The sequence below is a fragment of the Microchirus variegatus genome (genome assembly GCF_963457635.1).
Source record: "Microchirus variegatus genome assembly, chromosome: 21".
In the NCBI taxonomy this organism is placed as follows: domain Eukaryota; kingdom Metazoa; phylum Chordata; class Actinopteri; order Pleuronectiformes; family Soleidae; genus Microchirus; species Microchirus variegatus.
In genome coordinates, this window is record NC_139822.1 from 10,134,601 (window position 1) to 10,161,984 (window position 27,384).

Below are 27,384 nucleotides of genomic sequence, written 5' to 3' on the forward strand. Positions count from 1 at the left end.
AGTGATAAAAATGGTACCGTTAGAATCTGTGGATTCTCCGCTGTCCAGCAGACATTATTATATTGTTCACATAATCCCGCTAACGCTCTGGTGCTGCTTTTCAATGTGTGTGCTTAAAATTAGACATGGTTTTATGACGTTTTTGTCGCTGCATGTGACGCCGCCCCCAGTACTGGGGGAGTGATCCAAGTCAATTTAGGTTTATAAATATATGCCTGAGCAATAAACTAAGAGGTTAGGGTTGAGAGTTTATTGATTATATGTAATTTTTCTAGTCTTATTGACCACTCAAAGCTGCGTTACACTACAGTTTTTCCATTCACCCATTCACACCCATTCACACCCATTCACTCACAGTCACAGAGAGCATCTATGTGCAGCACGTTTTCTATCACTCGTCTTTCATACTCACACAGCGCTGGCACAGCCGAACATTATGGGGTTCAGTGTCCTGCCAAAGACATTTAGATTAGAGACAGAAACAGGGAACTTTCTTAATTTTTGCATCAGAATGTAAGTGAAGTAGTACAGGCACATCTCATCACTCTCTCCAATACACAGATGAAGGTTAATCCCATAATAACCTACAGAGGATGATAAACTGTAAGAGAATAGAGGATATATATATATAACACATATATAACCTATATTCTTACACGAGAAGCACCAGATATTATTCGTTTAACATCACATGCAGCTTTAACAGTGATGAAGAATAGCTGTGGCAGCATAGAACACAGACAATATAGACATTTGGCTAGTCGGCTAGCATTAGCATGCTATCTCATTAGTGTGCTAGCTCGCATTAGCGATATTAGCATTAGCTCATTTAAACAGTGAATATAAATGAACCAGCTCAGAAAAACAGATGATGTAAAGTATTAAAACACAGACATCCCATGTCTCTGCAGAACATGATCTACTTACATCTGTCACAGAAACATTCTCTGCAGGTGAGGGAGAGGATTGACTCATCAATAATCACATGACTCTGGTTCTCTGTGAGAGAGCACCAGGTCCCCACAGTGAAAACTAGGCTGCCCATAATGATGCCTGAACAAAATAACCAGTAAAAAATAAGGAATTTACAACAACAAAAGTGGTAGTGGGTGGAAAGTGTCAATGATACGTAATGACCAGGGATTAAAACTAACTTTTTTCACCACCGTCCCGGAAACGTCCCGAAAAACATTTTGAACCGTCCCGAATCGTCCTGAATTGTCCCGAAAATCTTTTTTTACATTTTGAGTTGTTACTTACTGATAATATAATAAAAACACAATACATTATGTTGATAATAAATAATATATTTATTTCCAGACTAGATTTGTTGTGTTGTAGATGACAACCAACACACTCAGTCACAGAACTGTGGTCTACAGGACCTTCTGCCACTACTCCACCATTTAGTGACTGCATTTAGTGGGTTGTAGTCGTCATGAGAAGAGCCATGCATTGAGATTTGCATGAGGCTGTTTAGGGCTGTCAAAATTACTCAAAAATGACTTTTGAAAAAACACAAATATTCGAATATCTGTATTTGCGCATGATATCAATGACGCGAGCATCTGGTGTGTGTTTCATCTGCTGCATCTGGAGGCTTTAAATCAGCCAGACTGTCAGGTGATGACAGCATGACGTCAATAACAGGACGAACTAATACAACCAGACATAACTACTTGTAGATGTAGTTTATTTAAGTTTAAACATATTTCACAACATATTACCTGCACAAAAATAAGTAAATTAACTAATGACCAAGAGCGCAGATCTTTCTCGCTCTCTCTCTCTCTCTCTGCCCATACTGGTTTAGAGACTTTCCAGCGTTTAACAGTTGATGTTCCACAGTGAACTCGCTCTGTTTTGACCGCCGAATTACCGGTGCATCCCTAAATATAACATCTTTATTGACAAGAACGATGTAACTGTAATAATGACGCACTTGATAATGTGACTCGGGTTTCAATCAGCACCTGGACATGCATGCGCTGATTACATGGGGGACATGCGCTCTTGTTCCCCGGTATAGAAAAAGCCGTGGTGTATAAAAAAAAATATTTTAAATAAATAAACAAGCAACGCTAAGCCTGGCGGGGCTTCATTCAGTGATTGAAACGAACATGTCAACATTAATGAAATGTTTACATGCAGTGCGGGCGCGTAAAGCAGACAGCAGCGCTGCGGCTCGAGCAGCGCACAGTGAGAGAGGAGCAGTTTGTGTGTCTCACTGAACACAAACATGAGCGCGCAGACATTTACCTTTTCACATAAGTATTTCTCACCGACTGCGAACCCGTTCTGGTTCACAGAAAGTGTTGAAAACTTAAACAGAAAAATGTAGTCAGTCAAAATTCTCTTTCGTCCCGTGGTCGTCCCGAGAGAGAATATTGATCGTCCCGATGACAATTAATGACGTCCCCGGGACGACGGGACGGTGTTAATTTTAATCCCTGGTAATGACCAAACATAAATTCATTGTTCACCACGATCACTGGTCTAATCCCAACTACAGAAACTTTACAAGACGTTAAAGCTTAAAAAAGTTGTAAAACTAGAATAAATACTTTATTTTAGAATGTTTATAAAGAGTGAAGGTGTCAGTAGGTCCACTGTCTGTCCTCGCTGCTCTTCTGCCAGCAGAGAACAATCTGCAAGATTCTTAGCTAAGATTAACAGCTGTGCTTTATAAAGAACAACTTTCATTTTAGCTTGTTAGCAATTATTAGCAGCTAACTCTGGTTATGTTAAAAATGCTGCCCAACTTCAGAAAAAGCAGCTGGAATATCACTTTTTGTGTTCTGTACATATTTAGTGAACAAACGGAGTGATAAATGACTTACTGTGTGTTCACTTGTAATGATTTTAATTCACTTACTCAGAGCACATACCTCGACAAAACTGTTTGACCTCTGACCTCAGCACAGGATGTACTGTGCATTCAATCAATTACTACACTATTCCAAATGATTTATTTGTGTTTACCATGTTATTTTGGTGGAAACAAGGTCATGGAAGGAGGGGTTGTGACCCCTGGCTGCACTGGGCCACAGTGGGCTTGATCTGCCTTTACTGTTTAGTTAGAGAGGTTGGTTTTAAAAAGCCTTTGTTGACCCATTTCAGGGGGAAATATGATCATTTCAGGCCAACTCATTTCCCCACAGTGAACCACCTCCTTCAACAGTCCAGGTGTCACACAAGTCCTCAATCATGTCCATCATTCTTACATAAGTCTTCAGCAAGGCCTTCAGATCAGACTCCAGGAGAGAAGGAGGGAGGTGAAAGAAGAGAGGAGAAGACTAAAGTGGGAGAAGATGGATAAATAAGAGAAGAAAGACAGACAGAAGACAGGAGTAAATAAGGAGAGGAGAGAGAATAGTGAGGAGATGGTGGAGGTGAAGATGTCAGTGTCTCCACAGAAGTTAACTGTGTTCACACAGAAATTCACTGTTTCATCACAATCACTCTTTACTGTTATCTTATTAGCATATGGAAGAAAATAGAAAATATAGGTTTTTGTCAACATTTTCCTATTTTTCATGATGATATTTTCTGTGTGTTTTTTAAAGGGAAAAGGTTTGTAGTGTTTGTGTGGAGTCACTTTCATCATCTATGTCAGGCCTACATGTGAAATACGACCCTTTTTAATGTTCCTACAGCGAGCAAACTCTCTGTAAATGAAGCTGACTTTATGATAAAACTCACCTCTGAACTGTTTTAAGAAGAGTTACTGAGTCTTAACAGTTCTCCTCTGATTTAGCTAAGTCTGTGCAACATGTGACACATGCAACATGGTGCTGGGCTGTGATTTTGCCTCTGTAAAGTGATTAGAAGTTGACTTAGAAAGTCGTCAGTTCCAGAGCAAATGGACAGAGAAATGTTTCCTTACTTTACCAGGAAGTACAGGCACTAAACCAGTGTTTAATGTGCAATGACTGCATTTCTGTGCTAAAAGAGCACATTCACTTAAAGAGGCACAAATCATGGATTCTGACAGATTTCCTGAAGACATGGAGGAGTGAGGGAGGAATGTCCAGGCAAGGACCTGAGTCTGATTACAAGACTGAAGACACTTTAGCTCTGGTTATAAGACTGTGAAGACACTTTAGCTCTGGACCTAAACCTCAGTGCTGTGTTGTCAGCACAGATCTCTTGTGCTCGCTTTCATCTGCTCTGTGACTCACTGATGTTTCACTGATGTTTCAGTATTTCTGCTTGGCTCTGAAGTTGAAGAGCACTGTTTTATGTCCATTTACAGCAGAGACTTAAATAACCATGAAACATAATTTAATTTTTTTACTTATTTGTAAAAATTTTGAATTGAAAATATATAATTCTGGTTTGGTATAACTAAGCAAAGTATTATATCCAGATTTAAAAGAAAAAAAAGAAATAATAAAAATAATAATAATAAAAAATGTTTAGGTTTTGTGTTAAATGAAGATAATTTTGTGTAGTTTAGGGGTTGTTGTGAAAATTTAATTGCATTTAATATAATACAAGAGACTTGAGAAAATCCTTTCAGCCAGTTTTGTCTCAGTGAGCAGAATCAGAAAGTCAGTTCAGCTCAGCTCAGCTCTGCTCTGCTCCCCTCCCCCACTCCACATTAATGGCCCATTAACAGTCATCCAATCAGAGCGCTCCCTGAGGGGGTGGAGCTGACGTCACTCTGCACCTGCACTTCACGTGCACAGATTCAGCTTCACATGCACAGATTCAGGAGGATTAAGACGCTCAGAAGTCGTGAGGCGGCTCATTCAAAACCACAGGTAAATTTTAGTTATTTTTTACTTTTCTGACTGTTTGTTAGTGTTATACTAATAATATATTATTTAAATGTTTTAGCAGTAAACGAGGTCATGCGCATGTCTTTTTCTTGTAGGCCAGGCCACAGCTAGGCTAACACAGCTAACAGCAGCTAACAGCATGGAGAGGTTTCCTCAGATTTAACCACAGAATAAAGTGTAAAACACTAAAACAGGGTCAGAACATGTGAATGTATTTTTTTTTTACCACAAATAAATGGGATGTTTTACATTAATACTTTGGACATTATATTTACATTATGCACATTGTTCAGTCACAACAAAGACTGTCTGTGGCTCTAAAAATACAACACTGAATTTATAAACAACTTAATCATATTGCTTTGCTTTTTTTCTTTCCATAATGAAAGACGCAGTTCAGAGTATTTTGAACAAGGCTTAAATTCCTAGGTGTAGTGAACATGTTTTGTCCCCCTAATTATTCATTCATCAGAGAAGTGATATATATTTTAAGGAGTTTATTACCATGCTGCTGGTATTGCTGCTGTGACTGAATATCTATGATTACTTCCATCTGTATCTATATTACTCTGAAACTGTCATTATTCAGAATGTAGTCGTATGTTTTCTTGGTCTGCTAAGCAGTTTCCACTTTTGTGACTCATCAGTTTAACGAATTAATGTAAAAAATGTACAGGAATAATAACAGTAAAGGAAATGTTAATGTTAAAATTGGGTAACAAATGATTTGTCATAGATTTTTAATGATTTTTTTTTTTATTCACTCTTAGATATAATTTCATCGTGACTTGACTGTCATCATTGTTTTAAAATATCACTAAATGAGCATTTTGAGGTATTAACAGTCAAATCACATCAACAATCACATAAACCCGCTTTTCTACACTGCTATACAGGACTCTGAGGCAGAGATGGGTAATCCAGTGGACCACCCTGGATCCAGAAAAGACCACCACTCATCTGAACAGGATATGCTCCTTGTAGAGTTAGAGGTAAGAAAGCTTTATAAATTATTTTTGACTGTCATTAATTCATTTTCATTCATCCAGACCTTGTAATCATTGTTTTAATATATCACTAAATGAGCATTTTGAGGTGTTAACAGTCAAATCACATCAATAATCACATAAACCCATTTTTCTGCACTGCTATACAGGACTCTGAGGCAGAGATGGGTAATCCAGTGGACCACCCTGGATCCAAAGAAGACCACCACTCATCTGAACAAGATGTGCTCCATGAAGAGTCAGAGGTAAGAAAGCTTTATACATTATTTTTGACTGTCATTAATTCATTTTCATTTATCCAGACCTTGTAATCATTGTTTTCAGATATTATTAAAACAAAAAAAGTTTGAACATTAAATATATTGTCTTCCAAGTGTATCCAATTAGTCAAATAATCAGCAAATAATTGTAATTTGTCTTTAGCACAACGTCTGAACTTCTTTGGATTTGGCGTTCATCAAAGATAGTTAGCATAGATAGTGCTACCTGCAGTAGATTCAGATAAGGACTTTTCTTATCTATGCCAGATAACCACATTCATCACCTGTAACAGAAGTCTAAAAGGTTTTTGCTGTTGAGTGAATGACTTTACCTCCACCCCCTCAGGAGGAATTGTGCCATATACCGTTGGATTTATCCATAAAACCTAGATGCAACAGAGAGCAAAGCCCATCAGATGCAGGGGATGAACAGGATGAAGAACCCGAGTTAAGTGGCTACAAACGCTGTTCAACACCACCATCTTCAACACCACCGTCCAGTCAAGATGAAATGCTTGTGAAAAGATGTAAGGCTTCCAGTCCCAGTGTGTCTACAAGACCAAAGAGAGCCTGTTGCTCATCACACAACCCATTATCAGGTGAGAATGAGGTCCTGGAAGCTGAGCACCAAGCAACCAAACCAGCCTTCTGAGCAATTAAAAGAATGAAAGGGAACAGAAAGTACAGTTAAAAAAGAAAATGGTGGAAGGCCCTGTGACAAGGAACATTACTGTGTATATTTGCAAACAAAAGTAAGGGAGCATAAAAAGAGCAAACTGTCGACAAAAGAATGAACTGTTAGAAATGCACTTGGCTCAAAATATCTCGCTTATGTCCTTTGGCTCTTCAAAAAAGTCCACAAATCAAGAAAGAATGTTTTATCTTAAAGAAAACATAATGCGTGTCTAAGTACGACATGAAACTTTATACTAATGTTATCAATATTGATGATTCTTTTGTCAGATGGAAAAAGGCGACACACAACCACACCCAAGAGGGTAAAGAAGACTGCAGCCAGACACAAGTATGCGCATGAGGATGATGAGGATGATGGAGGTGAGTCCAGACAAAGTGAATCTTCAACTCTTTCACTGAACTAATATATATAATATAATGTATGCCTCAGAGGGAGGAAGAACAACACATCACATCCACAAACCTGCTGCTAAGACTGAAAACATTCTCAGCAGACACTATAGGAGATGATAGTTATCTAAAAGTCATCAAATCAGCAGAAGCTGGATTTGTAGATTTCTGCTGGTTATTTATATATAAACTCTGCCCTCTGCTCTGTTCCCCTGACCAAGCCAACAATGATAAAAAAAACAAATGAACGAATATTCATTATTTGAACTTAATGTGATCTGTGATCTGTTTAATAGATTATGGGTCATGTCCAACTCCTGCAAATTCTCCTAAGCGTCGCAGGAAGATACCTGCGACTAAACAGAGACATGATGATCAGGAGAGTGATGATCATGGTGATGTGGGTAAGTCCTGGTATTGTGACATTTAGACATTAGAAAGCACATCACACCAGGTGTTTCTGAGGTAAAAGGACAGAACAAACGCTCTTTAGGCTTTAGCAGTAAAATATTTGTCATCAGGACACAGGAGTGAAGAGAAGAGGGAAGCTTCACATCCCAGCTATGGTTATCATAGAATACTCTGTATAACTGTCAGTCTGAAACTAGCCTACACTGTCAGGGGCCGACAGCAAGGGGTATATCCGCGAACTTGTCCAATCCTCAACTTTCCAATATACCCAAAGTATACGCACTCGCACCTGCCACTAACTGTTTTAATTAATTATGAATAAATTCAACAAAATAACTGTTAAATATTATGATATAATGCTGACTACACTTTATACATGTTCAAAGTATCCATATAAACTCCATATTGAACACAGAATACCTGAACTCATACATTTCTCTCTAGTTTTTAATAAAACTAGTTAACTTATTATACCTTGTTAAATATTATGAATATTAAAATGCTAACCACACCTGCCATATCTTCAAAGTGTCCAAATGTCATGAAAAAGCATACACTATGTTTATTACATTTCATGAAAAAGCTACAATATGTTCAAACTTTCCATTCAATGCATTAATAAAGAAATGGAGGCTTAACTATTTTTTATATAATAATTAATAAATGTATATTATAATGTAATAAATATTATGAATAAGTGCTAAATAAACCCATGATATCCTCAATGTGTCCAAATGAGCTCAATAATAAAGAAAAAATGCCTTAACTAACTTTTTTCTGTGTTCACTAAAAAGTTAACCAGTTAACTTATTATGTAACTATTACCAATCATAGCCAAAGTAATAATGATTGTACTTGTAGATAGTTGTTACATGAATCATTGTACAACATTTGAAGGCAATATCAGTCTGGAAGATAAAGCCCAAAATGTGTTTTTAGCATAATAAATTAATTAATTTGCTAATTAATAATAAAGCTACAAGGATAGGGATAATTCTCAGGTGGTATGTGATGCCCATGCAAAATATGAAGCCAATACCTGCAATACTTTGGAAGATACAGGCCAAAATATGGTTTTTATATCATTAATTAATTAATGAACTAATTAATAATAATGGTAGACAGCTCAAAATCAATAGGGATCATCTACAGGGGGTATGTGACCCATAAAAAAAATAAGAAAATTTAATCTCAAACGCCTTTCCAGTTATCGCGTTAACGGCTAAAATCTGCGGACGCACGAGACCGATTCCATAATATCCGGCGTTTCTCGCGGATATAATAACAATAGATTACGATTAGACACGTCATCTTAACGATACTGATGCTAACAAACAATGGCAGCAACCAATGACATATTTACTGCTCCACGGAGCTTCCCTGGAAGTCAATTATGGCACATTCCTGTGTACAGTTACAGCACAACTCAGCTTGTCACAGTTTGACTTAACTCAGTTGATGACTCCACCCATCAGTTCTATGATGGGTGGAGTCATCATAGAACCTGAGGTGACGTGGTTTTCTCCACGACACAAACATAAACTAGTTACTTGTAAAGTAGTTATTTTGGGTGAACGTGAATCATTAAAAAAGATTTGTTGACAGAATGGTGAGTTCTTCAGACTCTGAAAAACTGAAATACCACTGAATGTGGTCACAATCTCTAAAAACACCAGGCTCCTCTGTTAAAGCCTCCGGAAACGTGGCTTGTCATATTAAAAATGTATATAATATAATATATTATATCAATATTGAGTGTCTCATTAAGCATCTACAAAAGTCTAAGTGAAAATAACTATTCATAACTATTTCATAACTATTTCATAACTATTAAAAAACCTGGTTTGAAAACAGCTCATTATGACTGGTTTAGACCACTGGTCAGGACAGTGTGGGCGTGGCAGATAATGCTCTGATTGACAGCTCCTTCGTTTTGAGCAATGTACAGTAATGGCGACTGTAAACAGAATCCAGCCGTATATGTTTGAGCCCTCTGATGACTCTGAGGACGGGGGAGGAGGAGATTCAACTCACCAGGTCGATCAGGAGGATCCTCTCACTGGACCTCTGCCCGGCCGACGTTGTGCTCCAGAGAGAAGACACAGCGAGTCATGTGAACTCTGTGCCTTCTCTTTGGAGCAGAACAGTTTTGTTAACCACCACTGGGGGGGCGGGGTGACACAACTGACGGATGATTTATGATTGGTTTTGAATTATTGCGTATTACATCCCAGAGATATCGCCGCCCAATTAAACCCAAATTTCCACAGTTAAAAAGACAAATATTTCGAATTTGGATAAAAACTGATATCTAATATTTTTACATAAATATTATGTGCATAAGATCCTATTACATAGTTGGAAGACTTTGGTGGCTTTGGATTTACAGAGGCTTTAAATATTGACAGTTGTCTTTGATTCACATGTCAGATGTCGTGCTCATGACTCTTCTGACCAATCAGGGTCTGTTGACGTCACATTTTAGTATGGGTTCATCTGAACTTCATCAGAGAAGGAACTAAAAAAATAGCAGGTACCAGGTTCCATCACTGATGGAGAAGAAGAAGAAATAAGGTGCTGAGTCAAGTTAGAATTGAAAAGTGCCACAAGATAATATTCCTCCAACTTCTTTCAAATAAAATACATGAATTGACGATTAAAGAACTTTCTTTCTAGCAAGCTAAGCAATTAAATTCCAATATCTTCTTGTCTTTGTTTTGCTATTTCCTCTACTAATGAGCACTTAAAAGACAACAATTAGATATAATGTGTATGATATTTAAAAAAAAATATATATATATATATATATATATATGTGGGGAGTTGCCAGATAATTGAACCTTTATTTCCCAGGGTTAAACTCTTTATCATAATATCCAACATTTGTCTTGCTGTATATCAATTTGAGTTGTGTTTCAGTTTATACATGTAAAACCATCCTATTTTTGATTTCTAGTTACTCCAAAAGAGCCCAGAAAGATGAAAAACTGGTCTCCTGAGGAGAGGAGGTCGATCCTTCGAAGAATGAACAGGTTTATTAATGTCAGGAAAGTACCAGTAAAGTATGATTGTCTGCGATGCATCAGGAGAGCGTCTCCTGTCCTCAACAGCAGGACATGGATGGACGTCAAATCCTTTGTCAGTAATGAAATAACAAAAGCAATGAGAAAGCTTGCCGTTTAAAGGGCTAATCATTTATTTTCATTTTTGTTGTTCTGTGGTCACTCAGTGGAACTGTGGCAAACGCTGTTGCCTCACAGCTTGAAAATTGCTGTTGAAATTGAGTTTACATATTCTACCTGTTTGTAGGTAAGGGTTTTTTTTTTTTTTTAAATTATTATTATTATTTATTATTAGCTAAGGGTTTATCTGCAGGTTCTCATTTCATACCATAATTAAAAATATGCAGATTGTAGATCAGGTTAATTGGACATTCTAAATTTGAGAGTGAATGATTTGTCCTGTGATGGACATGGACAGTTAGAAATGTTACAGAAAAGAATTATGTAGGAATGACAGTTGTTATGTGATTAAGTGGAATCACAGTCAGAAGTGCAGACATTTCTAATGTTTCTGTTGCAACCACATGTGTAAACTCAACTCTTTCTGTTTTTATTCATTTTACAGTACGTTGCAATAAAATTGCATGTGGGGCTTTGTTCCAAATGAGTCAGCCTGAACGTCCTTCTTTGACTGGCATGTCATGACACAGTTTGAGAAGATTTTACTTTTCATGTATATTTAACAATCAAACAGCAAAGACTGTGTTTATTTTTTCCCTTACAAGTTATATAGCATAGTTGCATATTCAATATGGAACTGAATTTATCACCAAATAAGGAAATATCATATTTAGCAGCTATTTTTGGGTGAAAATTATATAATTATTTCAAATCTTCCTTCAATAATCCCAGATTAAATACTATCTTGGTGGATATTGACTGTGAAACACTTTGAGACGATGTTTACACTCAATGATAATTTGGTCCTCACATTGTTGATGAAAAACTTTATTCTGAATCTTTTCTTTTTACTGAATCTCAAGGGGTGTATAGGTTTGGGGTGACATCTACAGTCCAGAAATGGTATTTTTGTCTTGATTTATAAAGTGGAAAGGCTGGTCCTCACTCTGCAGCACTTTTACCCGGTCCTCACTATGCAGCAAGTACAAGAATGTGTGTGTGTGTGTGTGTGTGTGAGTGTGTGTGTGTGTGTGTGTGAGTGTGTGTGTGAGTGTATGTGTGTGTGAGTGTGTGTGTGTGTGACTCTGTGTGTGTGTGTGACTCTCTGCTTGTGTGTGTGTGTGTGTGTGTGACTCTCTCTCTGTGTGTGTGTGTGTGACTCTCTCTCTCTGTGTGTGTGTGACTCTCTCTGTGTGTGTGTGTGTGTGTGTGTGTGTGTGTGTGTGTGTGTGTGTGTGACTCTCTCTCTCTCTCAGTGTTAAAGATGGAGTGATGAAAGAGGTCATGGGGATCATGGTTTCATACAAAGTCACAGTGAAACTCATCGTTGGAGGGTGAGTTTATAAAGTTTATAAAGTTTATTATATTCATTAAGTTTATAAAGTTTATTATATTTATAAAGTTGATAAAGTTTATTATATTTATAAAGTTTACAAAGTAACATTATTTGTTGTCTCTTCACAGAATGATGAGCTCAAGGTTTGTGTTTTTCTTTCATAACAAAAACTGTTAAATATCATCGATATTCATGTCTAGTGATTATTGATCAGTGTATTGATTCTTGTCTCACAGTGAGGTCGGCCTGGAGGTTCCCTTCAAACTGATGCATCCTAAACCTGACGCAGGTGTGACCACACACACACACACACACACACACACACACACACACACACACACACACACACACACACACACACACACACACACACACACACAGACACACACACAGATGATCTAAATGTGTTTGTGTCTTTGTTTCTGCTGACAGTGAAGGAGAGGTAAGACCCCTGTAAATGGAGTGTTTTCTCTTGTTGTTGTTGTTGTTGTCGTCATCGTTGTTGTCTCCGTCACAGTGAGGTGGAGGAGGAGCTTGTCTTCCAGGAGTTCAAGCGCTCATACCTGAAGGGAATGATCGACGACGAAGAAGACGGTAACGTGTCGGGCGGCGACGACGCGGCGCCCAGAGAGAAGTAGAGCGGGAGACCCGGAGCAAAGCATGCTGGGAGTTTGTGCTCGAGCGAGCGCAGTCGAATTGAAGGAGCGCTTTCACGTTCAGTGGTGTTTCCTCTTAGCTGCTAACACGCTAACAGACGTGTGACAGAGTGAAAACGCTGACTTTAGCCTCTTAACAAAAGACTTACTGAATAAAATCTACGTCAGTTTAAGTCTACGACGTTTTCAGAAGATGTCACTGACGTAAGTAAACCACTCACTCTCCCACACCAAAGCCCACAGGAGCTGCTGGTCCTCTGTGCCGAATTCACTAAAATCAGTCATTGTAAGTTAGTGATGGAGGCAGCAGTGGATCAACAACTCCTGTGATGTTAAAATCACTGGTTTACTCTATGGACTTTGGTGTGGGAGAGTGAGTGACTTTGGTGTGAGAGAGTGAGTGACTTTGGTGTGAGAGAGTGAGTGACTTTGGTGTGCGAGAGTGAGTGACTTTGGTGTGGGAGAGTGAGTGACTTTGGTGTGAGAGAGTGAGTGATTTTGGTGTGGGAGAGTGAGTGACTTTGGTGTGAGAGAGTGAGTGGTTTTGGTGTGGGAGAGTGAGTGACTTTGGTGTGAGAGAGTGAGTGACTTTGGTGTGAGAGAGTGAGTGGTTTACAAACCTCAGTTAAAGATATCGTAGACTCACGTCGTCCATTAAAAGGCTAAACTCTTATTCTCACTCAGTCGTTTACTTTCTTGTGTTTTACGGCTTTTAGACGTTTATTTTCACTGTGTTTGAAGTTGTTTGTGAATCTGAAAAAACTCTTTCATTAAAACATCTTTGTCCGACTAAACTCTTTGTGCTGCTGCGTTCCATTTACGTCGGAAGTGGGAACTGTGGGCGTGACATTTTTTGTCGTCGTTTTCCGCTGACGGAGACGTTTCCCGGTCGAAAATTCCCAAGATCCGACCACAAATGGAACGCTGCGTTTCTTTAAAGCTCGCGTCTGTCATAAACACGACCACACGCACTGATTGGCTGTCACTAATTGCCCCGCCCACCTGCGTAAAAACAACAACAATCATGACTTGAGTTTGTGTTTTTTTTAAGGGGTGGAGGTTTGACCAGAGGGCTGATGAGAGGGGACGGGGTCTAACGTTCACTGACATTGAGACTCATACATGGAAAGAGGCGGAGCTTGTGTTCTTACTTCACCTTTTATTTGAATAGACTTCGTAAAACATTCAGTTCATGAGCACAAATACAGATGAACGTTACGAAAACCACGGCGCCACCTTCAGTATTCCGGGGGCGGAGCTTCGTCTCAAGGGTCGACGGGAGGAGGCGGGATTTCTCACTTTTATTTAACGTAGCTGAGGTTTAAACTTAGCTGAGTTTTAAACGTAGCTGAGTTTTGAACGTAGCTGAATTTTGAACGTAGCTGAGTTTTAAACGTAGCTGAGTTTTAAGGGTAGCTGAGTTTTGAACGTAGCTGAGTTTTAAGCGTAGCTGAGGTTTAAACTTAGCTGAGTTTTAAACGTAGCTGAGTTTTGAACGTAGCTGAATTTTGACCGTAGCTGAGTTTTAAACGTAGCTGAGTTTTAAACGTAGCTGAGTCTTAAACGTAGCTGAGTTTTGAACATAGCTGAGTTTTAAACGTAGCTGAGTTTTGAACGTAGCTGAGTTTTAAACGTGGCTGAGTTTTAAGCGTAGCTAAGTTTTAAACGTAGCTGAGTTTTAAACGTAGCTGAGTTTTAAACGTAGCTGAGTTTTAAACATAGCTGAGTCTTGAACATAGCCGATTAAGTTAAAAACATATTTTTTTTACTAAACAAATCGCAATTTGGGTTGCATGCAGGTTTCCATGGCAACCACAGTCGTGGCCAAAAGGACGATGTTTGGGTTTGAGATTTCCGAACTGTGATTAACAACGTTGAGCAGTAGAGGGCAGCGTTGCATCTATGTGTGTACGACCTACTGGGAATTATTATCATTATTATTATTATTATTATTATCATTGCGCCACCTAGTGGCAACAGGACGTCTTCTTCCAGTAACAATGATTATTTAGAAAATGAAGACAGTGGTGAGAGGAAACAGGAAGAGCAGAGAAATCATCAGGTTTTTACGACTTTTGTAAACAAACAGATTTCATTTGTCGTTGAGAGAAAACACTCAGAGAAATTCATCGTCCGTTAGATTCTGATTTATCTGCATTTATGCTTCACAGAGAGAGGAAACGTGCCCTTTATTCACATCCTCCATCCACGTAGTTCCGCTCTTGACCACTAGTCGTTCCCTCGCTCAGTTTAAAAAACATAATTTCTGGCGTTTTTGAAAAGAGTGTTGACGCTGTGGGCTGTGAGCGCCCCCTGCTGCAGAGAAGACGCACAAGACGCGCTAGGCTCGTCTACGAGTGCGTCGCGCGACCGCGCCTTCAACTCGCCGCGAGGTAAAGACGCGATCGCGCGATTGACGTAGATGTTGTCACGCGTGTTTCTATTCCTCGCGTCTCTGCTGGCGGCCATTTTGATTTCACCGAGCGCGAGCTCAGGCTGGTTCTCGGCAGCAGGGGGCGCTCACAGCCCCCAGGGGTCGCTAACTGAGCTAACTGCTATGAGTCCAAACTTTATTGACCCGTCATGACAATCAGGTTCCTGAACGATCACATTTGACAACAGTTGACTCGTCACTAGCAACGACTTCTAACTATTCTAACCGGAATCGGCCGTTTTTGGAAAAAAACGGACAATTCCGCTTCATTGGAAAGCTCCTCCTTTAAATCTTGCCATTATAAATACACAGAATGTTGGATTGGATTGGATGGAAACTTCACCCCAAACTGACTGATGCTGACTAAGTGTTGTCGGGGCGGTGCTGGTCGTGCTGGTCGTGGTAGAACGTTACCAAGTAAAATTGCCGGTTGGTGGAGTTTCGTCCAAATCTCGGGGGAAGAACGGCATGCAGGAGTCCGGGTAGAGCAAGTAGCCGGAGAAGGTGCTGCTGCGCTCCAGGTCGTTGTAAAGGCCGTTGGTCAGCAGGTCCTTGGCCTGCAGCCACACCCAGTCGCCCGCGGTCAGGTGGAGGATGACGGACTGGCTCGCCGTGGAGTGGCTGGTTTCTTCTGTGGTCTTCACCACGGACACGAAGTTGTGGAACAGGCCGACCTTGAGCGTTCTGAAGGCCACGGCCAGGTGGTAGGAGAAGGCGTAGGTGCCGTTGACGGGCGCCGTGAACATCCCGAACGCCGGGTTGAAGTGGAGCTGCTGGTTGGTGTGGACGTGTGTGAACGGAATGGGCCAGTTGGGCCGAGGGAACGAGTCGTTGGTGCTGGCAGAGAACGCCGAGTGGATGGCGGGGCTGCAGGGTCCGACCGGACCCAGGAGACCCGTTGGGCCCTCGTCGCCCTTCACCCCCCCGGGGCCCTGCGTACCTTCAATACCAATGTCACCTTTTGCGCCCTTATCCCCCTTCGACCCAGGACCTCCATCTTTCCCGTCTATCCCATCGCTGCACTCGCACAGTCCCTGCTCACCCGTGTCGCCCTTAGGGCCGTCCAGCCCAGGGTTGCCAGCGTCACCCAGGTCACCTTTATCCCCCTTAAAACCCTTCGGTCCAATATCTCCAGCCACCCCAGGCAAGCCCCGGGCTCCAGCTGATCCGGGGGGTCCTTGTGGACCCTGCGGACCAGGGGCGCTCTCACAGGTGTCAGGGCATGTGCCGGTTTCTCCCTGGAGGCCCGGTGTACCCGCAGGACCCGTCAGTCCAAAGTCACCTTTCTCTCCTGGAAACAAACACAAAGTCAGATGCTAATGTGTGAAAATCCCGAGCATCTTAACACTTCAGTGTTTTCGCAGCTGAGTCTTTTATTAAAGCTTATTAACGACAGTGATCTCTGACCTTTGAACCCTCGTGTACCCTTGTAGCCCATGACGCCGCCCCAGCCGGTCTCTCCTTTGCTCCCGATGTCGCCCTTCTGACCTGAAACAAAGACGGACATTTCAACAGGATGTGAGGAAACAGGAAACAGGAAACAGGAAACAGGAAACAGGAAACAGGAACAGGAAACTCACCCTTGATCCCCTGATATCCATAGAATCCCCGTGGACCTCTGAAGCCCCTCAGTCCGTCGCTCCCTGGACTCCCAGACTTTCCTGTTCAGGACAATCAGCTTTAGTGGAATCAAACTACCAACCCAGAGGAGAGTTAGCGACAGACTCCACAGTAATGCTGCTCACATGTTTACATGTATTTAGTTTAACCTTTATTTTCATTTTAACACAGCTAATGTAGCCTGACACTGTATCATGTGTTTGTTGTAAGCAGTTTATGTAGCCTGACTCTGTAGCATGTGTTTGTTGTTAGCAGCTAATGTAGCCTGATGTTACAGCTAGTGTAGCCTGAAGCTGTAGCATATGTTTGTTGTTAGCAGCTAATGTAGCCTGACGCTGTAGCATGTGTTTGTTGCTAGCAGCTAATGTAGTCTGACATTAGCAGCTAATTTAGCCTGACGTCAGCAGCCAATGCAGTCTGACGTTAGCAGCTAATGTAGCCTGACGTGAGCAGCTAATTTAGTCTGACGTCAGCAGCTAATGCAGTCTGACGTTAGCAGCTAATGCAGTCTGACGTGAGCAGCTAATTTAGTCTGACGTCAGCAGCTAATGTAGTCTGACGTTAGCAGCTAATGTAACCTGAAGTGGTCAGCTAATGTAGCCTGACATTACCAGCTAATGTAGCCTGACGTTACCAGCTAATGTAGCCTGACGTTAGCAGCTAATGTAACCTGAAGTGGTCAGCTAATGAAGCCTGACATTACCAGCTAATGTAGTCTGACGTTAGCAACTAATGTAGCCTGACGTCAGCAGCTAATGTAGTCTGACATTACCAGCTAATGTAGTCTGACGTTAACAGATAATGTAGCCGGACGTTACCGGCTAATGTAGTCTGACGTCAGCAGCTAATGTAGCTTGACGTTACCAGCTAATGTAGTCTGACGTTAGCAACTAATGTAGCCTGACGTCAGCAGCTAATGTAGTCTGACATTACCAGCTCATGTAGTCTGACATTACCAGCTAATGTAGTCTGACGTTTGCAGATAATGTAGCCTGACGTTACCGGCTAATGTAGTCTGACGTTATCGGCTAATGTAGCCTGACGTTAGCAGCTAATGTAGCCTGAAGTTACCAGCTAATGCAGTCTGACGTTAGCAGCTAATGTAGCCTGACATTAGCAGCTAATGTAGCCTGACGTCAGCAGCTAATGTAGCCTGACGTCAGCAGCTAATGTAGCCTGACGTTACCAGCTAATGTAGCCTGACGTCAGCAGCTAATGCAGTCTGACGTTAGCAGCTAATGCAGTCTGACGTGAGCAGCTAATTTAGTCTGACGTCAGCAGCTAATGTAGTCTGACGTTACCAGCTAATGTAGCCTGATGTCAGCAGCTAATGTAGCCTGACGTTAGCAGCGAATGTAACCTGAAGTGGTCAGCTAATGTAGCCTGACATTACCAGCTAATGTAGCCTGACGTTACCAGCTAATGTAGCCTGACGTTAGCAGCTAATTTAACCTGAAGTGGTCAGCTAATGTAGCCTGACATTACCAGCTAATGTAGTCTGACGTTAGCAACTAATGTAGCCTGACGTCAGCAGCTAATGTAGTCTGACATTACCAGCTAATGTAGTCTGACGTTAGCAGATAATATAGCCTGACGTTACCGGCTAATGTAGTCTGACGTTACCGGCTAATGTAGCCTGACGTTAGCAGCTAATGTAGCCTGACGTCAGCAGCTAATGTAGCCTGACGTCAGCAGCTAATGTAGCCTGACGTCAGCAGCTAATGTAGCCTGACGTCAGCAGCTAATGTAGCCTGACGTTACCAGCTAATGTAGTCTGACGTTAGCAACTAATGTAGCCTGACGTCAGCAGCTAATGTAGTCTAACATTACCAGCTAATGTAGTCATGTTTGCAGATAATGTAGCCTGACATTAGCAGCTAATGTAGCCTGACGTTACCAGCTAATGTAGCCTGACGTTACCAGCTAATGTAGCCTGACGTTAGCAGCTAATGTAACCTGAAGTGGTCAGCTAATGTAGCCTGACATTACCAGCTAATGTAGTCTGACGTTAGCAACTAATGTAGCCTGACGTCAGCAGCTAATGTAGTCTGACATTACCAGCTAATGTAGTCTGACGTTAGCAGATAATATAGCCTGACGTTACCGGCTAATGTAGTCTGACGTTACCGGCTAATGTAGCCTGACGTTAGCATCTAATGTAGCCTGAGGTTACCAGCTTATGTAGTCTGACGTTAGCAGCTAATGTAGCCTGACGTTAGCAGCTAATGTAGCCTGACGTTACCAGCTAATGTAGTCTGACATTACCAGCTAATGTAGTCTGACGTTAGCAGATAATATAGCCTGACGTTACCGGCTAATGTAGTCTGACGTTACCGGCTAATGTAGCCTGACGTTAGCAGCTAATGTAGCCTGAGGTTACCAGCTAATGTAGTCTGACGTTAGCAGCTAATGTAGCCTGACGTTAGCAGCTAATGTAGCCTGACGTTACCAGCTAATGTAGCCTGACGTCAGCAGCTAATGTAGCCTGACGTTAGCAGCTAATGTAGCCTGATGTTAGCAGCTAATGTAGCCTGACGTCAGCAGCTAATGTAGCCTGATGTCAGCAGCTAATGTAGCCTGACGTAAGCAGCTAATGTAGCCTGATGTTAGCAGTGTGAAATAGAAAAAGCAGGATGTTTTTCTCTGTTTTTAAACGGTCATTCGTAACAGATCTAGTCGATGGTGAAATGCGGTCGTGGTGCTAAAGCTAACACGCTGATATTATTCAGCGCTTTGGTTCTTGGTTAAATGGACACGTGCCTGGAAAACCGCGGTCTCCTCGGTCTCCTTTGGTTCCGATGCTGCCTTTACAGTGTGAACAGATGCACTGGAATGGGATCTGGCTCATGGGCAGCGGGATGGTTTCCCACTGAAGCATCTCGCACATATCTGACTCTGCAAACTGAAGCTTGGCTTCGCTGCCGTTGATCGCCATCCTAAACGGTGGACCCACGGAGCCGTAGTCGTCGCCGTCGTCATCGCCCGCCACGACTGAGCAGAGGGAGGACAGCAGCAGGAGTCGCACCAACCTCAGCCACATCTGGAGGACGAGGTTCAGACAAAGACACTGAAAAACTGCTCTGACGACAGAGTTTTAGCCACTGAACGAAAAACTGATGATGGAAATCTACAACGTCTTTAAGAACACGATCACGTCTTTGTCTTCACTGTTAAACTGGCGTTAGTAAACCACTCACTCTCCCACACCAAAGTCACTCACTCTCTCACACCAAAGTCACTCACTCTCTCACACCAAAGTCACTCACTCTCTCACACCAAAGTCACTCACTCTCCCACACCAAAGTCACTCACTCTCCCACACCAAAGTCACTCACTCTCCCTGCACCAAAGTCACTCACTCTCTCACACCAAAGTCACTCACTCTCTCACACCAAAGTCACTCACTCTCCCTGCACCAAAGTCACTCACTCTCTCACACCAAAGTCACTCACTCTCTCACACCAAAGTCACTCACTCTCCCACACCAAAGTCACTCACTCTCCCACACCAAAGTCACTCACTCTCTCACACCAAAGTCACTCACTCTCCCACACCAAAGTAACTCACTCTCCCACACCAAAGTCACTCACTCTCACACACCAGTCACTCACTCTCTCTGCACCAAAGTCACTCACTCTCCCACACCAAAGTCACTCACTCTCCCACACCAAAGTCACTCACTCTCACACACCAGTCACTCACTCTCTCAAACCAAAGTCACTCACTCTCCCACACCAAAGTCACTCACTCTCCCACACCAAAGTAACTCACTCTCCCACACCAAAGTCACTCACTCTCACACACCAGTCACTCACTCTCTCAAACCAAAGTCACTCACTCTCCCACACCAAAGTCACTCACTCTCCCACACCAAAGTAACTCACTCTCCCACACCAAAGTCACTCACTCTCACACACCAGTCACTCACTCTCTCAAACCAAAGTCACTCACTCTCCCACACCAAAGTCACTCACTCTCCCACACCAAAGTCACTCACTCTCCCACACCAAAGTCACTCACTCTCCCACACCAAAGTCCACAGAGTAAACCAGTGATTTTAACATCACAGCACACAGGAGTTGTTGATCCACTGCTGCCTCCATCACTAACTTACAATGACTGATTTTAAAATATTTACTTTAGACTTAACTCAGTGACACAAAGTGACCACACGAGGCAGCAGAGGACCAGCAGCTCCTGTGAACTCCTGTGAGCTAAAATCACTGGTTTTCTCTCTGTGGGCTTTGGTGTGGGAGAGTGAGTGGTTTAGAAAAGTCTGTCTAACAGTGAAGATGAAGACGTTTTTATTTAAACTAAATCAATCAGAAGAAGAAGCATCCTCAGGTCAAACTCACCGCTCGCTCCGACATGCGTGGCATCATCTGAAGAAGAGTTTGTGAGGAAATGAGCAGGAGGGAGGAGACTTTGATGCTTTTATAATCCTGCTGCACCACAAAAGCTCAGCTTCATCCTCACCTGGAAACAAAGAGGAGGAAGAGGAGGGAGAGAAAGAGGAGGAAGATGAGGAAGAGGAGGGAGAGAAAGAGGAGGAAGAGGAGGAAGAGGAGGGAAACTCCTTTGTCCTCCATCGTGACCTCGATTACTGACAAACAAGCAGAAAGAAGAGATGAGTGTCTGCTTATCTCTACATCACTCTATCTATCTGCTCTACATCTGCTCTTCATCCTCACAGTCACTCTCTCCTCACTTTTATTTATCATCAATTATTTAAAAAAGAATAAACACGATTAAAACCTTAGCACCAAATATTCTGCACTTTTATTTATGCACAAAAACATAAACATACATTTAAATATATATATATATATTCGAATATATATATTTAAACATATATATATATTCGAATATATATATTTAAACATATATATATATTTAAATATATATATATATTCGAATATATATATATTTCAATATATATATTTACATTTACATTTAAATATATATATATATTTAAATGTAAATATATATATATATTTACATTTAAATATGTATATATATATACATTTAAAAAATAAACAGCAGAGAGTTTGTTGTTGTTTTCGTGACCGTGTGAATACTCACTTCTTCACAATGAACAGCCTATTTCTTTTGTGTGTGTGTGTGTGTGTGTGTGTGTGTGTGTGTGTGTGTGTGTGTGTGTGTGTGTGTGTGTGTGTGTGTGTGTGTGTGTGTGTGTGTGTGAGTGAGTGTGTGTGTGTGTGTGTGCGTGCGTGTGTGTGTGTGAGCGAGTGAACGCCTGTCGACCGAAAGAAAAGACTTGGAATCTGAAACCAGAGGAAACTGTGACATGTTTTTCCAGTGGTTTACTTTAAAGGGTTAGTTCAGGGTTTTTGACCAGTCTGAGGCAGTAGGGAGTCTGTAAACCACTCACTCTCCCACACCAAAGTCCACAGAGAAAACCAGTGATTTTAGCTCACAGGGACACAGGAGCTGCTGGTCCTCTGTTGCCTCGTGTGGTCACTTTGTGTCACTGAGTTAAGTCTAAAGTAAATATTTTAAAAGCTGAATTCACTAAAATCAGTCATTGTAAGTTACTTTGACTTTGGTGTGGGAGAGTGAGTGACTTTGGTGTGGGAGAGTGAGTGACTTTGGTGTGGGAGAGTGAGTGACTTTGGTTTGGGAGAGTGAGTGACTTTGGTGTGGGAGAGTGAGTGACTTTGGTGTGTGAGAGAGTGAGTGACTTTGGTGTGGGAGAATGAGTGAGTGACTTTGGTGTGGGAGAGTGAGTGACTTTGGTGTGGGAGAGTGAGTGACTTTGTTGTGTGAGAGTGAGTGACTTTGGTGTGTGAGAGTGAGTGACTTTGGTTTGGGAGAGTGAGTGACTTTGGTGTGGGAGAGTGAGTGACTTTGGTGTGTGAGAGAGTGAGTGACTTTGGTGTGGGAGAGTGAATGACTTTGGTGTGTGAGAGTGAGTGACTTTGGTGTGTGAGAGTGAGTTTGGTTTGGGAGAGTGAGTGACCTTGGTGTGGGAGAGTGAGTGACTTTGGTGTGTGAGAGTGAGTGACTGGTTTGGGTGAATGAGTGAGTGACTTTGGTGTGGGAGAGTGAGTGACTTTGGTGTGGGAGAGTGAGTGACTTTGGTGTGGGAGAGTGAGTGACTTTGGTGCAGGGAGAGTGAGTGACTTTGGTGTGGGAGAGTGAGTGACTTTGGTGTGTGAGAGAGTGAGTGACTTTGGTGTGTGAGAGTGAGTGACTTTGGTGTGTGAGAGTGAGTTTGGTTTGGGAGAGTGAGTGACTTTGGTGTGAGAGAGTGAGTGACTTTGGTGCAGGGAGAGTGAGGGACTTTGGTGTGGGAGAGTGAGTGACTTTGGTGTGGGAGAATGAGTGACTTTGGTGTGGGAGAGTGAGTGACTCTGGTTTGGGAGAGTGAGTGACTTTGGTGTGGGAGAGTGAGTGACTTTGGTGTGTGAGAGAGTGAGTGACTTTGGTGTGGGAGAGTGAGTGACTTTGGTGTGTGAGAGTGAGTGACTTTGGTGTGTGAGAGTGAGTTTGGTGTGGGAGAGTGAGTGACTTTGGTGTGGGAGAGTGAGTGACTTTGGTGTGGGAGAGTGAGTGACTTTGGTGTGAGAGAGTGAGTGACTTTGGTGTGGCAGAGTGAGTGACTTTGGTGTGCGAGAGTGAGTGACTAAACCGGTGATTGTTGATCCACTGCTGCCTCCATTGGTAAATTAAAATGATTTATTTTAGTGAATTCAGCTTTTAAAATATTTCATTTAGACTTAACTCAGTGACACAAAGTGACCACACGAGGCAGCAGAGGACCAGCAGCTCCTGTGTCCCTGTGAGCTAAAATCACTGTGGTTTAAAATCAAACATATCATCGACTTAAAGTGACGCAGATTTAACTTGATATAGTTTTGTTTACGGGACTAAACTCTGTTTTTCCTTGTGCCAAAGTTTGTTGCCGTGGAAACAGAGGCGTGTCCTCTCTGTCCTCCGTGTCCTCGCTGTCCTCCGTGTCCTCGATGTCCTCGCTGTCCTCCGTGTCCTCGCTGTCCTCTCTGTCCTCCGTGTCCTCGGGCTGATTTTCATCTGAATAATCACTGAAGAAGACAAAAGGAAACTGAGCCGCGGGAACAAGGACGAGGCACAAAAGGACAACATGAACCTTCAGAAATGACCTGGTTTCCACAGCTCAGCCACGCTCAGCTACGCCCCTGGAGGCCAGCCAAGGTTTCACACCTGGACCAACACCTGAGGTCACCTGAGGTCACCTGACACACACACACACACACACACACACACACACACACACACACAATAAAGGTGTTTTCCAGAAGACTTCGCTAATGTTTCATAAAACACACGAACAACATTCAAAAAGATGAATACACGTTCGCATTTTCAAAAAAAACCAAAAAACATGCGCTCACACTAATGAAAAACAAATTTATAAAAGAACTTTGACGTTACTGCAAAACACAAACGTGACTTAGGAGAATAAAACAAACAATAAAAACGACGCTAACGTTTAAAAAACGACGCCAACGTTAAAAATGGACACTAATGTTTAAAAACGACACAAACTGCCGAAAAATCTACGAAAAAACCTTAAAAATGGCGGAAAACACGTCGGAAATTCTACGGATAAAACATTACGAAAATTAACGTCATTTATTTATTATTAACGTCAAGGAGAAACGACCTATAATGTAAAAAATATGCTACACTTTAAAGTCGTTAAATGGACGCCAAGATTCAAAATGGCCGACTTCCTGTTGAGTTGAGGTCATGGTTACCGTCAACTTTTTTGATCGTCTTGGTCGCTAACATCTTCCCACCAAGTTTCGGGAAATCCGTTGGAACTGAACGTACGGCGAAGTCAATAGGGCCACTTCCTGTTTCGTGGCGAATGGTCGGAATTCGCTCCAAAACGTCTGAGGTTGCCGCGGATGCGCCGTTTAAAAATCCACAAAACCTTACGACGACTTTTCACCTTTGATAAGTCGAGAAAATTGCCGTATTTTTTTTTAATGTCGGTACAACAAACGCGCTCAGGAGCGAGTTAGCTCATTTACGGAGCGCGTAAATCGCAAAAATGGACACCAAAATTCAAAATGGCTGCCTTCCAGTTGAGTTGAGGTCATGGTTACCGACGACTTTTTGTTCGTCTTGGTTGCTAGCATCTTCCCACCAAGTTTCGGGAAATTCGGTGGAACTCAACGTACGCCAAAAACATAGGGCCACTTCCTGTTTCGTGGCGAATGGTCGGAATTCGCCCAAAACGCCTGAGGTTGCCGCGGACAAAACCGGCTTTTTGTTCGTTTGGTCGCTAACATCTTCGCACCAAGTTTTCGGGAATTTTGTCGGAACTCAGTTTTGCCTCTGTTTTCACACTTAGGGGGCGCTGTAGTAGAGCAACACAAGGGCATCTGTGCAGGTGGACGATTTTTGACTGAGAAACAGAAGGTGTAACGAGGCAGTAGAGCCTGTAGAGGGCGATGTGGAGCAGAGGGGAGGAGCGTCGTGTGTGTGTGTGTGTGTGTGTGTGTACTGTGGGACTCTCGGTAAACACGACTAGTTAGTGATTAACCGCACATTAAACTCAGTGGTCGTCGACGTCGTGGTCGTCTCCGCAGCAGCGTCAGGTTCTCACGCGTAAGTACGACATTGACGCCTGGTTTTTTCTCGGGACTCTCGACGAGGTCGCGACCTCTGTGCCTCGGCTCGCAGGGGTCAAAGGTCGCGAGGGTTCAGTCCAGGCTGTGATTTTTCTCTCCTCTGTCTTCAGTCCTGACTTCAGCGCTGAGGACTCGTCTGATTGGTCGCAGGTGTGTGTGTGTGTGACGTCATGTCTCGCCGACTCGTCTGCGCGTGTGCCCTCGCCGCCGCCGCTCTGTGGGCGTCGTCAGTGCTTCAGTGTGTCAGGTGGGTGTGGTCACGTGACATCAGCGCTAAGCTTTAGGGGGCGGGGGCCATCGTAAGCAAGTCCATCGTCACTCATTGTGTCGTAAGACGTGGAAAACCCCAACATACAGTCCTAGTGATTTATTATGAAGTGTTATTGTGGGGTAACATGAAGGCGGAGTCTGGACAGTTGGCCCCGCCCATCGACTTTTTAATTAAAAAACATGTAAATTATACTTTTTTGGTCTGTGTGTGTGTGACTCCTCCTCTCTCCTCTCCTCCTCCTCTCCTCCTCCTCCTATCCTCTCCTCCTCCTCTCTTCCTCTCCTCTCTCCTCTCTCCTCCTCCTCCTCTCCTCTCCTCCTCATCCTCCTCTCCTCTCTCCTCTCCTCTCTCCTCCTCTCCTCCTCTCCCTCCTCCTCCTCCTCTCTCCTCTCTTCCTCCTCTCTCCTCCTCTCTCCCCCTCTCCTCTCCTCTCCTCTCCTCTCCTCCTCCTCTCCTCCCCTTCTCCCCTGCTCCCCTCCTCCCCTCCTCTCCTCTCTCCTCTCCTCCTCTCCCCCTTCTCCTCCTCCTCTCCTCCTCTCCTCCTCCTGCTCCTCCTCCTCAGTCTTCTCAGAGCCAGAGGAGGCTCACATGTTGCTGAGGAGGCGGAGGGCGAACTTCCTTCCTGGAGGAGTTGAAACCCTCCTCGATGGAGCGTGAGTGTGTGAGGAGAAATGTGATTTTGAAGAAGCTCGAGAGATTTTTAACACCAGAGAAGCAACGGTGAGTTCATCCACCAGGAGGCAGCAGAGTCCACAGAGGCCTCTGCTGCCTCCTGTGGTAACTGTGCGTCACTGCAGTCATTCATGTGTAAATAAGCTCATCATTACACACTGTCCCTTTAAAGCAGATAAGAGTTATTGATCTCTGTGTGTGTGTGTGTGTGTGTGTGTGTGTGTGTGTGTGTGTGTGTGTGTGTGTGTGTGTGTGTGTGTGTGTGTGTGTGTGTGTGTGTGTGTGTGTGTGTGTGTGTGTGTGTGTGTGTGTGTGTGTCTTCAGCTGGAGTTCTGGACAGTTTACACAGGTGAGAAACTCAAACACACAAAACAACAACATTCCTGCTTCAGTCCAACGTGACGACGTTACATCAGAGTTTAGTCTGTTGTTTGTAACTGTTTGTTTGTTTGTTGTTGTTTGTTTGTTGTAGTTTGATGTTGTTTGTTGTTGTTTGTTTGTTGTAGTTTGTTGTTGCTGTTTGTTTGTTGTATTTTGTTGTTGCTGTTTGTTTGTTGTAGTCTGTTGTTGTTTGTTGTAGTGTGTTGTTGTTTGTTGTAGTGTGTTGTTGCTGTTTGTTTGTTCTAGTTTGTTGTTGCTGTTTATTTGTTGTTGTTGTAGTTTGTTGTTATAGTTTGTTGTTGCTGTTTGTTTGTTTTTGTTTTAGTTTGTTGTAGTTTGTTGTTGCTGTTTGTTCGTTGTAGTTTGTTGTTGTTGTTGATTGTGGTAGTTTGTCGTTTGTTGTTGTAGTTTGTTGTTTGTTTGTTGTAGTTTGTTGTTGATGTTTGTTGTTGCTGTTTGTTTGTTGTTGTTTGTTGTTGTTGTAGTTTGTTGTTGATGTTTGTTGTTGCTGTTTGTTTGTTGTTGTTTGTTGTTGTAGTAGTTTGTTGTTGTCTGTTGTTGTAGTTTGTTGTTGTCTGTTGTTGTTGTTGTAGTTTGTTGTTGTCTGTTGTTGTTTGTTGTTTTAGTTTGTTGTAGATTGTT

At 42.4% G+C, this 27,384-nt stretch overlaps 2 protein-coding genes across 2 annotated transcripts in view; one reads left to right on the top strand and one right to left on the bottom strand.

Moving 5' to 3' along the window:
- The window catches only part of saga (S-antigen; retina and pineal gland (arrestin) a), a gene marked incomplete at both ends in the record, with an annotated part of 17,807 nt that extends 5,103 nt beyond the window's left edge, over nucleotides 1–12,704 (top strand). The window contains 4 exons of the mRNA XM_083907655.1: nucleotides 11,987–12,064; nucleotides 12,303–12,355; nucleotides 12,499–12,508; nucleotides 12,584–12,704. Of these exons, the coding sequence (XP_083763781.1) occupies nucleotides 11,987–12,064; nucleotides 12,303–12,355; nucleotides 12,499–12,508; nucleotides 12,584–12,704 (262 nt within the window). The remainder of the gene's footprint in view (nucleotides 1–11,986; nucleotides 12,065–12,302; nucleotides 12,356–12,498; nucleotides 12,509–12,583) is intronic.
- A 2,862-nt stretch (nucleotides 12,705–15,566) lies between these two features.
- On the bottom strand, nucleotides 15,567–24,923 carry LOC310942590 (uncharacterized protein; the record flags this gene model as incomplete). Its single annotated transcript, XM_083908001.1, has 6 exons — nucleotides 15,567–16,447; nucleotides 16,564–16,644; nucleotides 16,737–16,817; nucleotides 19,537–19,816; nucleotides 23,663–23,860; nucleotides 24,891–24,923. 6 exons carry the CDS (start codon nucleotides 24,921–24,923, stop codon nucleotides 15,567–15,569), a joined length of 1,554 nt encoding a protein of 517 aa, XP_083764127.1.
- Nucleotides 24,924–27,384: the final 2,461 nt, after the last annotated feature.